This window comes from Zonotrichia albicollis, chromosome 2 (genome assembly GCF_047830755.1).
Source record: "Zonotrichia albicollis isolate bZonAlb1 chromosome 2, bZonAlb1.hap1, whole genome shotgun sequence".
NCBI classification, from domain to species: domain Eukaryota; kingdom Metazoa; phylum Chordata; class Aves; order Passeriformes; family Passerellidae; genus Zonotrichia; species Zonotrichia albicollis.
Window position 1 is genome coordinate 41,893,231 of NC_133820.1, and position 14,746 is coordinate 41,907,976.

Here is a 14,746-nt window from a genome sequence, read left to right on the forward strand (position 1 = left end):
TATAGTTGGGGAACAGTGACAGAGAAGGATTTATTGACCATTTAAGATCACTCAGGAAGTAAGTACAGGGCCAAAATAAAATGATGCAGATATAAGCACGCCTGAGCAGCACCTTTATCATAAGGCATTTTATTTAAATAATTGGCAGTGCTTACACTTCTGTACTCACACAGAACATTGGCTTTCCTGGACACTCACAATATGATCTGAATACTCTCTCTTGTGCTCATATGAATTCTTGATCACTGGATCAAGCTAAGCTACAGAGTAACTTGTTATACAGAGTCTTCCTTCTGGATCCTCTGCTAAAACAAGTCAAATGGACTTCCAGAATCCCTGTGTTCATTCCATTCTTCCTTTTCATGGGGTATTACAAACACACTGGAACTACAAGTCTTCTCAAATGATCACTCCCTTCAGGCTGCCATTATTCCTTTTAAAAATTAATTGTGCTGCCCACCCTGCAGAGAAGTTATGTGACAAGGGCATTATAATGGCAGCCCTTGGGTTTCTGACCAAAGCTGTTGTACAGTACAGTGCTTGTAAGATGTGGGACTGAAGCAAAGGAAGGGTTAATTTAGCTGAGCTGAAACGGCCCCTGAAAGTACATGTTCCTTTCTGACTATAGAAAAAACTGGGTAAAACCAACCCCATCCTGTGAGACATTGAAACAGTCCTTAAAACTGTTGGACTTCAGGATCAACAGGCTAAACTGACTCTTTGCACAACAAGAGCTTGTTTTCACCAAATATGGCTATACAAATTAGTATCAGCTCAGCACCTAGCCCTGTGTACTTGGGATCATTTGTGAGTAATTCTTGGGATTATTCACAAAACAAGTAACTCAGCTGCATACACTAACAGAGACAGTGGTATGTGGTTTCACAGGAATTACATGGCCATTTAGCAAGAACTAATATTTCATTAAAATTCATGGTTATTATTAGCTCAGCAAGCAAATTATTATAATTTAATTATATCTATGCTACTTTTCAACTAATCCATTGCCATTAATCACTTCTTCTCTTATCTACCTCAGGCAGCACATTCAAACATTCAAGTGAGTCATTCAGATCCATTCATTTGATTATAACCATCTTATTTGACAACTTTTTGTTTTACTTATGCAAAACATTTTATTTTCTTGCATGACATGTTAGAATTAATAGCCTGGTGGGCTGTGAGCTCTATATACTAGAGTGATTCATCTTTGTTTTACTACTACAGTTTTTTTAGAGCAAGATGACATGCAAGACACCTACTCTCTGTCCATTTAGCATTTATGTGTCACTTGTTTTTTTCACAGAAGGATTCACCCTGGACTCCCTCCTAGCTTCCAGGGTCTCAAAGTTATCTGCATTTCCACGCACACAAGAAAATAAAGTTGATTTCCTAAAAGGAGATCTTTTGGGGGATAAGTTCAAGGCTGATAATCCTCTCAGACAAAAACCAAATAATGGACACAAACCTGAATAGGGAGGTATAATTTCAAAAGCCTATGTGAATTACCAAATAAGATAAAAAGAGATCTGGCCCCAATTCTTTCCCTTACAGAGAAGTGCCTAGCAGCAACCTTTCCTGGAAGAACAGTTCAGTTGCACTTCAAATTTTGAAAATACCCTTTTTATTACTGGCAGTAAATCTATCATCAAAGGCAAAAGAGTTAAATATGTGAAATCCAGCACACTGTTAATTTAGATATATTCCTACCAATTTGGTGAATATTTCAGCAATATTTCGATCACTTACTTCTAAATAAATGAATATTCTGCAGGCATTCATGTTCAAACTACAAGCACTGCATAAAGAGATTCAAAGGAAAAATTGATGGGCATGGTACACAAGAATATAAACAAGTATCTGGTATTTGCAGTCCCTTGATTGCTTAAATTATGCCCATGGATCACCAGTGCTCTGGTAGATGCAGACTGTTAACTCTACTTATTTTATCTCCTTGATGGAAAGTTACTAAAAGTAAACATGTTTTCTACTCCTACCACAGGAGTAACAGATGGTCTTCTTTGGTTTTACAGGAGGTAGGAGGGAGAAAAGGTCCCCAAATTATCTCTATGTTAAGAATCCTTTCACAGGGAAAAGGGAGGAAAAAAAGAAGCAGCAAGGGAAAAAATAGAGAAAAAGAGAGAACAAAGAGAAACGAGACACAATGAGATTGAATTCTTAAATATTTTTCTTCTCCACTCACTTTTTGGTTTGGTTTAGGGTTTTTTTTTGATTGCTTTGGTTTCAGGGTGTTCTCTTTATCTACGCAGTGTTGTAAGTTCTTATAATTATAAGCACTTATATCACTGAAAGCTGAATTGAAGAGTGTGATGGGGTTCCTAATCCTTAAAGATACCTATCTGGCTAAGATTAATCTGTATTTCTATGAATTTAGACACATTGAGACTCCATTTTAAAACCTTCACCTTCAAGCCTTGTAAGGAGCTCTCAAAGCACAGTACCTTTGCAAGATGGTCTCCCATTCCCATCGGGACCTCACGCTCCTTTTCATTATCGGTTTTGTTACCCAACAAAAGAACAGGCACGTTCTCCCCAGTTGCCTCCTGCAGGATAAACAGCAAATATCAACTGAAGTGCTGAATTCAAAAGATCACAGATTAAGAAGATAACAGCTAACAAATGTCACACTCTAACAAGACATTTAAAACTTCACACAAACCAGGTATGTGCCACTTTGCTGACAAACATGTCAAGAATTGAAGTTGGATAAAAGACATGAAAAAGACATAATGCTAAGTGTTACACTGACTTGGGATTTTTTCTAATAACAGCACAGAAGCTTATTAGACTTTATATTAAAATGGGAGAGAGGAAACCACTGTGCTACACAGGCTCAGATATTATGTGTTTACAGCCACTGCTTTTCTAATTACATGGCCAGGAAAAATAATGGCAACACCTGGGTGTTATTATGCCAAATGAATTACATGAAATAGTGAAGAAATACACAGAATAGGCCCCCAAAATACATAGAATAGACAGAAATCAAAATCCATTCTGAAAAGGGTTATAATTATATCAGTAAGTGCTTTTATTAGGTGGGCTGAATGCTACAGCAGTAAAGGGACTTGGCAGTATGTCCAACTTAGCAATAGTTTGTAGCAAACAAAAATTAGTTAGTAAAGAAGAGTGAACTATTAGAGCTTGGAAAAAAGTTTTGACCACAATATTCCATTTTTCTGAATCAAAATCAGCAATGCTCCTCTAGCTTTTACCATACTGAATTAAAACATGCCACTTATTCATTAAGATCATATAATTAGCAAGGGCCTGTTCTTCCCAAATGCATGCTAATAGTACTTCAGTTAGGCTACTCATATCTGGAAAAACTATGACTGTTTGGAGGCATTTAAATGACTGAGTCCTAATCTGAACTCCCAAAGACACCTCTTGGCTATTCTGGAAATACAATAGTAAATAATAATAATAATAATAATAATAATAATAATAATAATAATAATAATAATAATAATAATAATAAATATATATATATATAATATATATATATAATAGTGCGTTATACTAGAGCACATGCCCAATAAAATCACACTAAATGATCTTTGCATATTGATTTGTCACTTACTTTTTCAGTGCGCAAACAGGCAGCCACACTTTGTTCTTGCTACAAGTCAGCCCTTTGTGGCAGCTGCCTCAATTTTATTTTTACTCTTTGTTCTGGCCACAAGCAAATTCTGTTGCTTATGCTCTTAATTTGTTTTAATTTTTAATTAAGTGATGTCATTCAGTGATATGGACTACGATTTCCTTTTCAAGTGGTTGAAAGGATGATCCCCAGGAAACTGAACTGTCTTTCACAAGTACAGTTTCACAGCACTACTGTGGATTACATAGTTCTATGTTTATGGCTTATGTTCCTAATATACTCTATTTTCCACAAGCTACACACTTAGTTATCAAATGCTAGTGATCATCAGTGATCACCAGATCACCATCACTGATCCAAAACACCTCTCAGTGCTAGCAGTGATTCAGTGGAGGTCATCAACAAAGTTCTCTTCATGAGAAATAAGAGGACTCCATGCTGGGATTTTACCACCCCCTCATTCAAAGTCCTTAAAACCCTGGAACTATAATTTATTTTTTTTTCATAGAGATAGAAACGAAAAACAACTTCACTGGCAACAGTGCAGACCAAACTCACAAACAAAAATGTAATTGTGACAACACAAGAAACATGGTTCTCTCGGTTTCACCCTGCTAACAGCCCTTGTTCAGAAGGTAGAGATTGACACCAAGGTTTGGATTTCAAGTTATGTCAAGTTACCTCAATGCTTATCAGCCACTGCTTGACAGCTGTGAATGTGTCTCTTGCTGTTATGTCATACATCACAATGACACCATCAGCTTTTCTGAAAAACTGCTTGGTAATGCTTCGGTACCTGCAAGTAAGAATCTGGTTACAGCTCTCTTCAACAGAAGCAACAATCTGACAAGTTAAAATTTATAGTAATTCCTCCATACAAAGGGAAATAAATTATTTGGGAAAAAAATAAGATAAAAGAAAGTGTTTGGAAAAGCTCCCCGTGCCTTCTTTAACTGATTCTGGGTTAGGCAGGATCATTAGCTTAATATTTCACCTTCTCTCTCCTCTTTCATTTTAAGCTTGGAGCAGAAATTTCCCCCTCACTAAGTGCTCTTCTAAAGCTAGTTAGGTTTTTGGAGACCTTTTTCCAAAGCCTCATATAGAAAATGTAGATTGCCATTATCATCCTTGCTTTTAATAATAGTAATAGAAAGTTACACAATAGGTGAGGAGATGGGGAAGGAAATGACCACTGAAATCTTATAAAAACCTGGAGTTCTACTGCAATGGTATTGCTTTAGTAAAAAAAAAAAAAAAAAAACAAAAAAACTCATCTTTTTTCTCCATTAAGGTATTTCCTTATATAGAAATCATTGTAAGTGCATTTTAAAATCAGTCTTCCTCCTAAGAAACAGTGTGGCACTAAACTTTTCAGAGCTTAATTAGTGCTGCAAGGGAATGAGCTAAACTGTGAATACACTGGCTCCATTAGGAATGTTCCTATATTTGTTCCTCTCCCAAGAAGCAGGATTAGGTTCACACTTAATGATCTTCAAACAGATAATTCAGGGAAGGGAGACCTTAAAATGTGTGCAGGATTTTGACTGGCATGGAGTTAAATTTCATCATACCGTCTTCGTTTCAAACAAGGAGTTTTGTCACTTCCAACCCTCCAATTCCCTCCTCCATCCCAGCAGATGGGGGAGTGAGGGAGCAGCTACACTCCCAGGGTTGAGCCATAAGAGACCCTTCCTCACCGTTCCTGGCCAGCTGTGTCCCAGAGCTGCAGCGCTACTTGGCTGTGATCTACTGTGACAGTTCTCACGTTGTAATCCACACCTGCAACAGAAAGGCAAGGTGAGCTGTCTCTTTACAAGCTGTTTCATCAGTGAAAACTGGATTCAGCAAATAGCAACAATTGCAGGAAAGTAAAAAGATAGGCACTGCATTAAAAATTATGTCCAGAGTCTCCAGCCGTCAGAGGACAAGAGCTTTTATTTGCTTGAAATCCTCCAGCAATACCGAATGGTAGTAGAGTTGTTCTGTTTTGTAAAATATGCAAGTCACTTTCCAAATCACAGAACACGAGCCAGTGGTCCATCTGACAGTCCACAGCAGTCTAAGCCATTTTGCCTGGAATTGACTTGTATGACATCAGTTGTGTGAAATGTGATAGTTTAGTCTGAGCTAACCACATGGGAGCCTTCCAAAAACACAAGGCATGGCACAGGGAACAGTGGAACCTGAGATAAATGCTGAAGATAGGTGGACTGAACATGTGGAGAACATCATCTATTTATAATGTAGAAGATAAGCTCACTTCCCTTAGGTTAGTGGACATAAAAATTCATTTATTTAAACTTTTAAATTAAGCCTCTCCCAGTTCCTCTAACCTCTGAAGATGTACGTATTTTCTGGATATTTATAACAATAATTAGAGTTTAAAATGCTAATCAGTCACTACCTCCTCCTAATGACAACCTACATATTTTTGGTATCAAATTGAACTGTATCATAAAATCGCACAATCATTGAATAATTCAGGTTAGAAGGGATCTCAGTAGGTCAGCAACAGTATCTTTGGGGCCATTTTCCACAAAAATGGGATTTTTACCAGTGGCATCAATGGAGAACCATCCATGCCTGCTTAGATTCCTTCAGGAGGCAATTGAAAAACTGGTATGGAGAATATATCTATTGCTTGTATTTCAAGGGAAGAAATTTGAATATTCTGTAGAAATTCATTGAAAACACTCCTCTCCATATTGTTCATTTGACTTTTCCACTGTCTGTACCTTGCCAGCCATAGCCCACACCTGTGAAACTCCTTGATGTGAACAATAAATGTCTTTCTGCCATTTTCTTTGTAAGAACCCTGGATGACCAGCCAAAAGAGGAAAGAGTTCACACTCATTCTTGTGTTTTTCCTCTGGAAAATTGCACACACTGTGTAAGACCTCAGAGTGTAAAGAAGTGCATCAGCCAATTACAGGACAACATGGACAGGACACAGCTTTTAGATCAATAGGATACATGAACAGACAATGGCAGATAGGTGTCCAAGCCCCCATTCCAGTTAATGAAGATACAGTCAGTGAAAAACTAGGACATTACTAAGCTCACCTTGAAGTAGCTAAGTCTTATTTCACATATGCTGCAGAATAAGTAAGGTCTCAATACAGGCTAAGCATAAGGAACCTGGTCATTTAACCCAGCTGCATTGCAATAACCTATACTTGAGTTCTTGCACCTTGATTTTGAGTTTGACTTTGGAAAGCTTGTTCTACAATTTTAGGCAAGGTAAGAAGGTAGGCATTGAAAATTTTGGCGTTTGAAACACTGGTCTGACATATTTTTTGGTGATTAGTATAATGTTAAATGATAGGTGATTCAGATATTCTACTTTCTCTATAAAACAAAATCAGATTACTTAGAGGGATAGCAATGAGGTATGAAGGTGGGACTGTTAGTACAATGCAGTCCAGAGGACAGGATATCTGCTTCAGAACTGTGAGATCTACAAGGAAATTCTAGCTTCACAGAAATCAGTAGATTTTTTCTGATTTATCTCACTGCTGGCCAGGATTTCAGTACAGAATCTATTCTGAAATTTCTCCATCAATTATGAGCTTTCCAGTTTAGGAGAACTTACTTTGCATGTCCTACTTTTACAACATCTGTATGTTTCTGTTTTATTATACAAGGCCTGATCTCAGTAGAAACTCTTAAGTACTGTCAGAACAAAAATAACAATAGTTGTATTGTTAAACTTACCTACAGTAGCAGCTGTGCCTGGGAAAAAACGATCTTCACAAAATCTTCTTAAGAATGAAGTCTTTCCAACACTCGAATTGCCCACAAAAACAATCTTGAATAAGCGCTCTGGAACAGAGTTTATTCTCTCCTCCTTCAAGGAAGAGCAAAAATTAGCCTTCAACTGTTTTATAAATCCTGTTGCCTCTCCAATTAAAGGCTGATATGGGGAAAATAATAGATTTTATCCTATCATAGTCTTCATTACTTATGAAGCAATATTCTGTTTCTTAAAATAACTCAGCATTTCAGGTGTTTGTCATGCATCATTCCAGATCATCCAAAGTGCAGTGATTTGCACTGAGCTCTGGAAGTGTACTGAATATGAACCTTTACTTGAAAGTGACAAAATAAACCAGTTTATGTTCATGGGCACAAATCAAAATTTATAAAGCTTTACACAGCTCTGCTCAGTAGCTTCATTCTATATCAGTGACACAGAGGAAGCAGCACATCTTCATCTAGATACCAGACGCAAAGTCATAATTTTTTTGCTTATGCTACCAGATTCTTCTCTCTGCTACTACCATAGAGCCAAGAACTTCCATCCAATTACTGCATTTCTACATCTGTTTAACATTACAGGCAGAAGCATTGAGGAAAGACAGAGAATTAGACCAGTTAATCAGGCTGTAAACATTCAGCTATGTTTCTGTCATTTCGCTTTTTAAGCAGAAGGAACAACAATTTGTTCTGCTTATCCAGGTTCTGTTTACTGCAGGCTAAGCTAAGTGGATGCTGGAGAGAATATTTATATCCTCTATCAAGTAGGTCATCATTCTTTTGTATGTAAATCAGAAGTTGCTTTGGATAGCACTTGTAGCACCAGCTGGTATGCAGGGTCTCTTGCTGGTCTCTTTTATTTTGTGTAAAGTTGAAGGAAGAGGGAGATAGAAAGCTTGCTTTCAATGCTGCAAAAGGAGAGAAAGACCATGGATGGTCCTGACATTAGTTTGTTAAGGGACAGGTTGTGAGGAGGGGAGGGAGGGGAAGGAGGGGAAGGAGGGGAAGGAGGGGAAGGAGGGGAAGGAGGAGAAGGCCCTCTGCCAGTCATTTGAAGTGCAGGATCCATGTCTTCATGAAGACATCAAAACTGAATTCACTGCCCAACAGCCCTTTGAATGAGACATTGAAGTCTACACTTGGAAGTGTTTTCTACAAATATACAGAAGTCTTAGAGAAAGAAGAAGAAAGAGAGAGCTACTCTTTATGGGGAAAAAAAACCCAAACAACAAAGGCTTGATCTGCTGTCTCCCTTCATGTGAAAAAAATATAATTCACGCTGTAAATTTTGGGGACCAAAAATACATGTTTCTTTCATGAGCTGGGCTTACAGCCCACCACAATTATAGAAGGGTTTCTTATTCTCCTTTTCTTTTAAAATTCTAAACCCCATGGCAACTATAGGCTACTATAGTTATACTATAGTTATACTATACATTATAGGCTACTAGTAGCACACATTTATACAAGCACATTCTCAGTCCTGATGAAAACCATTCCCAGCTTATTAGTCTGTGTGCTCTGGGAAACAAAACAAGCTAACATACAATCACCAGCTTGGCAGTATTATCACAGTGCTTCTGAGAACCATAGCTAAATATATGGACTACACGACCTGAAATACTTTGTCCTTGGTGGTCATTCATACTCCAGTAGCACTAAGACTCAAAGACCCCAGAGGCCTTCAACTCAATTCCCAACACAAGAACACAAGAAGTAATTTTTCACTGAGATGTATCAAGTCCAGTCATGAACATAACCTCAATAATTAAACTTGATTATAAATCTGCATCTGAACACTATGCTAGGGGACAAGCTACTCCACAGTCTGCTTCAACAAAGTGCTGATGGGAAAATGGAATAGCAGTAGGATGATAATTTATTTTAGTTTACAATGCAGCCTGAAAAAGTCTTCCCTAGATGTGTCTTTTGAGTAGGCTTTATAAAAAAAGTAGCCAGGTAAAGTAACACAGCTTTTGTACAATTTAACACAAATGTGGGAGATTATACGTATAAACATAATGGTTCATATTCCATATTGAAAGTGAATCTCATGCAGAAGTTTTGAACAGAAAATCCTGCTTTAATTTCCATTAGGGTTTCTTCAGGTATTGAATATATTCCTACAGGCTTGACCTAGCTGGATAGGATGACCTACCTGGCTTTTGCCATCCTAATGTCCAGTGATGCCATGCTTTGAAAATGTGACACAAAATAAGTCATACAGCAAGCAAAAAGCATGCACTGAATTAAACAATTTCAAACTATGAAGTTCTTTTCTGTACCCTCAATGATTTATTAAAAGGTACCACTTAGAAATTATTATGTAACCATGACATAATTCTATCATAATTTTTAAGATATGCTTGCTTCTTCTAAAAGAACCATATAATTATGACCAAGCAAACCAATTTTTCCTATACTTTAATCTTTTTAATATGTGCTTCAAGAATCTAAAAATGAGTAATCCTTAACAATGATTCTAAAATTGGAAAACAAGCACAGCTAGCTCTGAAGAAATAGCAATGCAAAAAGAACTTTATACTCCACAGAAATGTACCTTCCAGCATACTGTTTTAAGGATTATTACTGAATGGTGAATTCATTGCTAACACACATATACAAGCTAGAGCTGAAAAAATGTAGGATTTCCATTTGCTAAATAAAAGTATTTTCAATGATAATTAAAAAGTCATGATAATCCACTCATTATTCCTCAGATAATGTAATAATGTAACAGCTTCCAAAGCTGACTCAAAAGTATCAGAATATGAGAAATATCACCTTGAGGCAAAAAAAAAGGCCAAACAACCAATTTTTTTAAAAAACGCTTATTTTTTAAGAAAATTTCTGCCTTCCACAGGATCTTCTTGTATCCTCTGTTACAAGGCTTAACTTCACTTTCCCTAAACAGTCCTTCAAATGTAAATCTATGCACACATTGTCTGCAGTTACCAGTCCTTTAGGTTGAGTTTCCCTTCTTTGCACCTTCAGCACTTGCCTGCAATACGTTTTCACCCCCCACTTCATGCAATGGCTTAATCTGTCATGTTTCAACTTAAAGACAGAAAACCAAATAATTTTAGATTCTAGATATAACACATTAACATATGACACCGCTTCATGGCATCCAAGGTCCTTTAGAATAGAATAGAAGAGTTCCAGTTGAATGGGACCTACCAGTCCAACTCCTTGACCACTTCAAGGCTGACCAAAAGTTAAAGCATGTTATGAAGGGCATTATCAAAAAGTATCTTAAACAGTGATAGACTTGTGGCACGGACCACCTCCCTAGGAAGCCTATTCCTGTGTCTGACCACCCTCTCACCAAAGAAATGCTTTCTGATGTCAAGCCTGCACCTCCCCTGAGGCAGCTTTGAACTATTCCCACACATCCTACTGCTGGATTTCAGGGAGAAGAGATCAGCACCTCCCTTTCCCCTTCCCCTCCTCAGGAAGCTGCAGAGAGTAAGCCTGTTTTTGCAAACTGGACAAACCCAGAGCCCTCACCCACTCCTCAGAGGACACACTTTCCAGCCCTCCCACCAGCTCTGTGGCATTCCTCTGGATGCATTCAAGGACCTTCACATTCTCCTTACATCACAGAACCCAGAACTTCACACTCTACTCAAGGTGATATCTCCTTTGTCCTCTTACATTTGACAGTGTTTCCTTCCCTACAGGCTGCTCTCTAGAAGATGATGATGAATGTTCCATTGATTGCTCTCTGGATTTGTTATTCATTTCTGTCTCAAAAGCATCTTCATCTTCTCCAGTCCATCTGCTCAGCTGCTTATCAACCAGCCTGTCAAGAAGCTGGGGTAAGTGATCTTCTTCAATTGATATTATTCTTTGGAGATGTGATGTTTTAGGCATTCCTCCAGTGACTCCAGCATCAAGCTCTTCAGAGAGAACTCCATTCAGTCCAGCAGAATTCCTTCTCCTTGAATTACTGAAAGTATCATCTTCTTCAAATGAATGGCTAGACAGAGAAAGAAGTATATCACAAAAATATAATGGACCTGCTATTTTATTGTGAATTTAATCTGAATAACTGAATTTAATCTCTCATGTTTTTGATTAGTCACAGCAGGCAGAGGAGAGTCATTCCAGTGTCTGCTGAAAAATCAAGCCTATACCATGTGTATATATATTGATAATTATAAGCATCATGGGGAAAGCTAATAACTTACAGGAGAAACCTGAACCAGAATGAAAAATATTAGATTAACATCAATTCTAATCTCATAGAAGAGCTAAATTAAACTTCTCTACTGTGGTTTTCTCCTTTCCCACCTTCCCTCCTGTTCTGGAGGAATAAAAGAAACACCCAAGAGAGATCACTTCTATGTGCAGTAGATATTTCTAGTAGATAGGATGGACATGGTTTTGCTTAATATGGATAAAAAAGTCCAAGTGGAGACTCAGAATTGTACCACATTAACACAGGCTCGTGGGCAAGTTTTTGTGTCTCCCAGCCTACAGCCATGCACAGTGGAGAAATCTCCTGCCTTTACAGACAGCACACTTAAAATTTGGCTTTTCATTTCCAAATTTCTTAATGAATACAGTAATCTTATAGTGACAGACACTTAAGAAATACACTTTAAAAAGTTCAAAAGTATCAGAAATTAAGCATTCCACATCTTCTTTCTATAAGCCTCATCATAGTCAAACAGGGAACACGTGAAAAAAAGTTCCTACCTGTTTGGCTGCATCTTGCCCTCTATGTATTTCCCAATGATAGACCCTGATCTCTGCTTCCAGCTGGCTTTTGGAACAGTTGTTTTGCATTTCTGCAGAAATACAGAATACTTCTTACTGATTTACTTCTGGTGCTTGTTATGGTTAACTACCCTCATTCCAAATACTTAAATAATGCAATGCAAATGAAAGAAAAAAAATGTAGAAGAAAGTACTAGAGGTATAAATGTTTCAGAATTCTAATTGATAAACAATCAGAACAGGAAACTCCACATCCTGCAAAAATGCATCTGCTTTGTAAATAAAACAGCACAATGTTATGGAAAAAAAGGTTTGTTTGTTTGGGTTTTTTTTACATGAACAGCTTCTTGTAGACTAAGAACACAAGCAAATATAAACTAAAGACCTTAGTCTCCTTACACCAGGGTACTTCTAGAACATCTTAGGAGTCCATTCTTTGCTGCTGCTTAAAAAGTTAATAGGATCTGCTCTTACCCCAGCCTCAGGTACTGAGGTACTCAGGTACTGATTCAGGTACACCAGTTGTTGTACTGTTGTATAAATGTGTCGGGATATTACCCACTCTTGACTGGGTAAATTAACACATTTAATTATTCCATTTTTAGGTTATTTCCTCCTTTCATGATTGCATCCTTAGTTTCTTCTAAAATACATTCATCTCTCTTCAGATAGCTCCTACTTTATAATTCTCAACATGTAGCTCTTAAAATTGTTTAGCAAATTAAAAAAATATTATTTTCAAGTGAGAAAAGACGACAATACAAATTAAGAACGGGGTAAGATTTAAGGGGCATGAAAGTTCATCTCCTGCCCAGCCTTCTGTTCCCCTTCTTTTGAAGCTGTTCTCACATGTGTCTGCCCAACACTGGGTTTGAAAATAATAGTTGGTTACCTGCAAAAATATGTCACGTTCATCCTTGAGATGTTTGTTCCTCTCTCTGCAAAGAAAATACAAACAAAAGAAACACTGAAGCCAAGTATTTAGAACTGCTGACTTTTGTACTCCACATGAACAGACAGACTGGACAGTTGGCAGTGCAAACCTTTCATCACCCTTTATTTATATTCTCACCTCAGCCAGTTCCTTGTCTGGGCTATTGATTCTCCAGCAGGGCTATGCTGATTAAAGCCAGATGGGATCTGGATCTCTTCCTGTATTTCATCTAAACAAATGCCTTAACACATAGACATCAGTTGTGGTCAACATGCCTTCACTTACCGTAAATTAGAATTTTTAATGATTTTCACAGTAAAGATGACTTCTTAATGTGGAGAGGGTGCAAAGAACACCATCTCTTGTTCATCTGCTGACAGCTGTGAAAGCCAGTTATTGTGGCAATTGCAGCTGCCACAGAAAAGTCACCCTAGGAAAACATCCATCTTCCATCCTTTGTGCAGAAACAATGAAAGTGTCAAGAAACAGATACCCCAGGCAATCAGCAAGCTCTGATCAGATCTGACAGCACACCTGCTTAGTACATCATCTACTGTCTCCATCTGTTGCTGGCCTGGCCACAGGAGAGACTGAGCAGCCAGGGTGAATGAAAAAAACCTCTCTTGCCAGATGTTTCCATCTATGTCCCCAAAACTTGCAGCAGGCAAGACCACAGAGTGGCCTATGGAAAACACATGCTGCAAAATAAGAGCCTTTCCTCAAGCCTGTGAAATTTTTAGGCAACTTTAAAATGAGGCCTCCTGAAGGAAGTGCAGACAATGAAGACCTAGAGGCAGGTGCATCCTACAGCCCACACTGACTGACCACTGAGCAAACAAAACCCAACATTTCTTCACATTGAAAAGAGTGCTACAGGTGGCTGAACACAGCTCCAAATTTGAAGTCTATCAATAAAGGAATGTTAGCTATGTACATCTTGGAATCATTTTACAAATATTTTGGGGAAATAATCTTCATTTTGGCTCAACTCCCAGCACTTGAGAAGCAACAGAGCCTATCAGCAAGCTCCTGCAGCCAGGCTTCTACCTCAGAATTAGAGCTGTTCAGTGCTGCTCTGTTTTACATCTGACTTTTGGAAAGGAGATAGCCCTACACTTCTGAATTGTCAAAATGAAGCATATCTTTCAGGTGTGCTGCCCTCTACTCTATGCAAGAACCAACCATATAAGAGTCTTTTGTAACCATTTTTGCTATTTCTGTGTCATTATCCTGTGGCAGTTGACATTGACTGGCTGCCAGATGTAAAACCCAGCCACTCTCTCACTCTCCTTCCTCAACACCACAAGGGAAGACAATAACATAGAAAAGCTTGTGGGCCAAGATAAAAATAAGCAGATTACTTACCAGCTACCCATTACAGACAAAACAGACTCAACTGTAGGATGATGAGAAATAGAGACAAGACTAAAATCACCTTCTCCACAATCCCCTTTCTTCTCAGGCTCAACTTCATGCCTACACCCTCAGTTCTTCTACCTCCTTAACCAATCCTGAGTGGCACAAGGGGATGGGGAAAAGTGGGGCTTGTGGTCAGTCCATAACAGCTTCTCTCTGCGGCTCCTTCCTCCTCACAGTTTTCTCGATCCAGTGAGTGAGAGTTCCCTCACAGAGGTTATAGTCCTTCACAACTCCAGCACAGAGCCTTTCCATGGAGAATAATCCTTCAGGAATGGACTGCTCCAGCC

At 38.2% G+C, this 14,746-nt stretch overlaps 1 protein-coding gene across 3 annotated transcripts in view; it reads right to left on the reverse strand.

Moving 5' to 3' along the window:
• CRACR2A (calcium release activated channel regulator 2A) overlaps positions 1–14,746 on the reverse strand; it is a 58,855-nt gene that overhangs the window by 12,415 nt on the left and 31,694 nt on the right. For all 3 annotated transcript variants that reach the window (XR_012578974.1, XR_012578973.1, XM_074534914.1), the window contains exons 10-16: positions 12,999–13,044; positions 12,086–12,177; positions 11,039–11,363; positions 7,340–7,472; positions 5,323–5,404; positions 4,307–4,421; positions 2,463–2,564 (exon numbers count right to left, since the gene is read on the reverse strand). Coding sequence is in view for 1 of the 3 variants with exons in the window: in XM_074534914.1 (XP_074391015.1) it covers positions 2,463–2,564; positions 4,307–4,421; positions 5,323–5,404; positions 7,340–7,472; positions 11,039–11,363; positions 12,086–12,177; positions 12,999–13,044 (895 nt within the window). In the remaining 2 variants the exon portion in view is untranslated. The remainder of the gene's footprint in view (positions 1–2,462; positions 2,565–4,306; positions 4,422–5,322; positions 5,405–7,339; positions 7,473–11,038; positions 11,364–12,085; positions 12,178–12,998; positions 13,045–14,746) is intronic.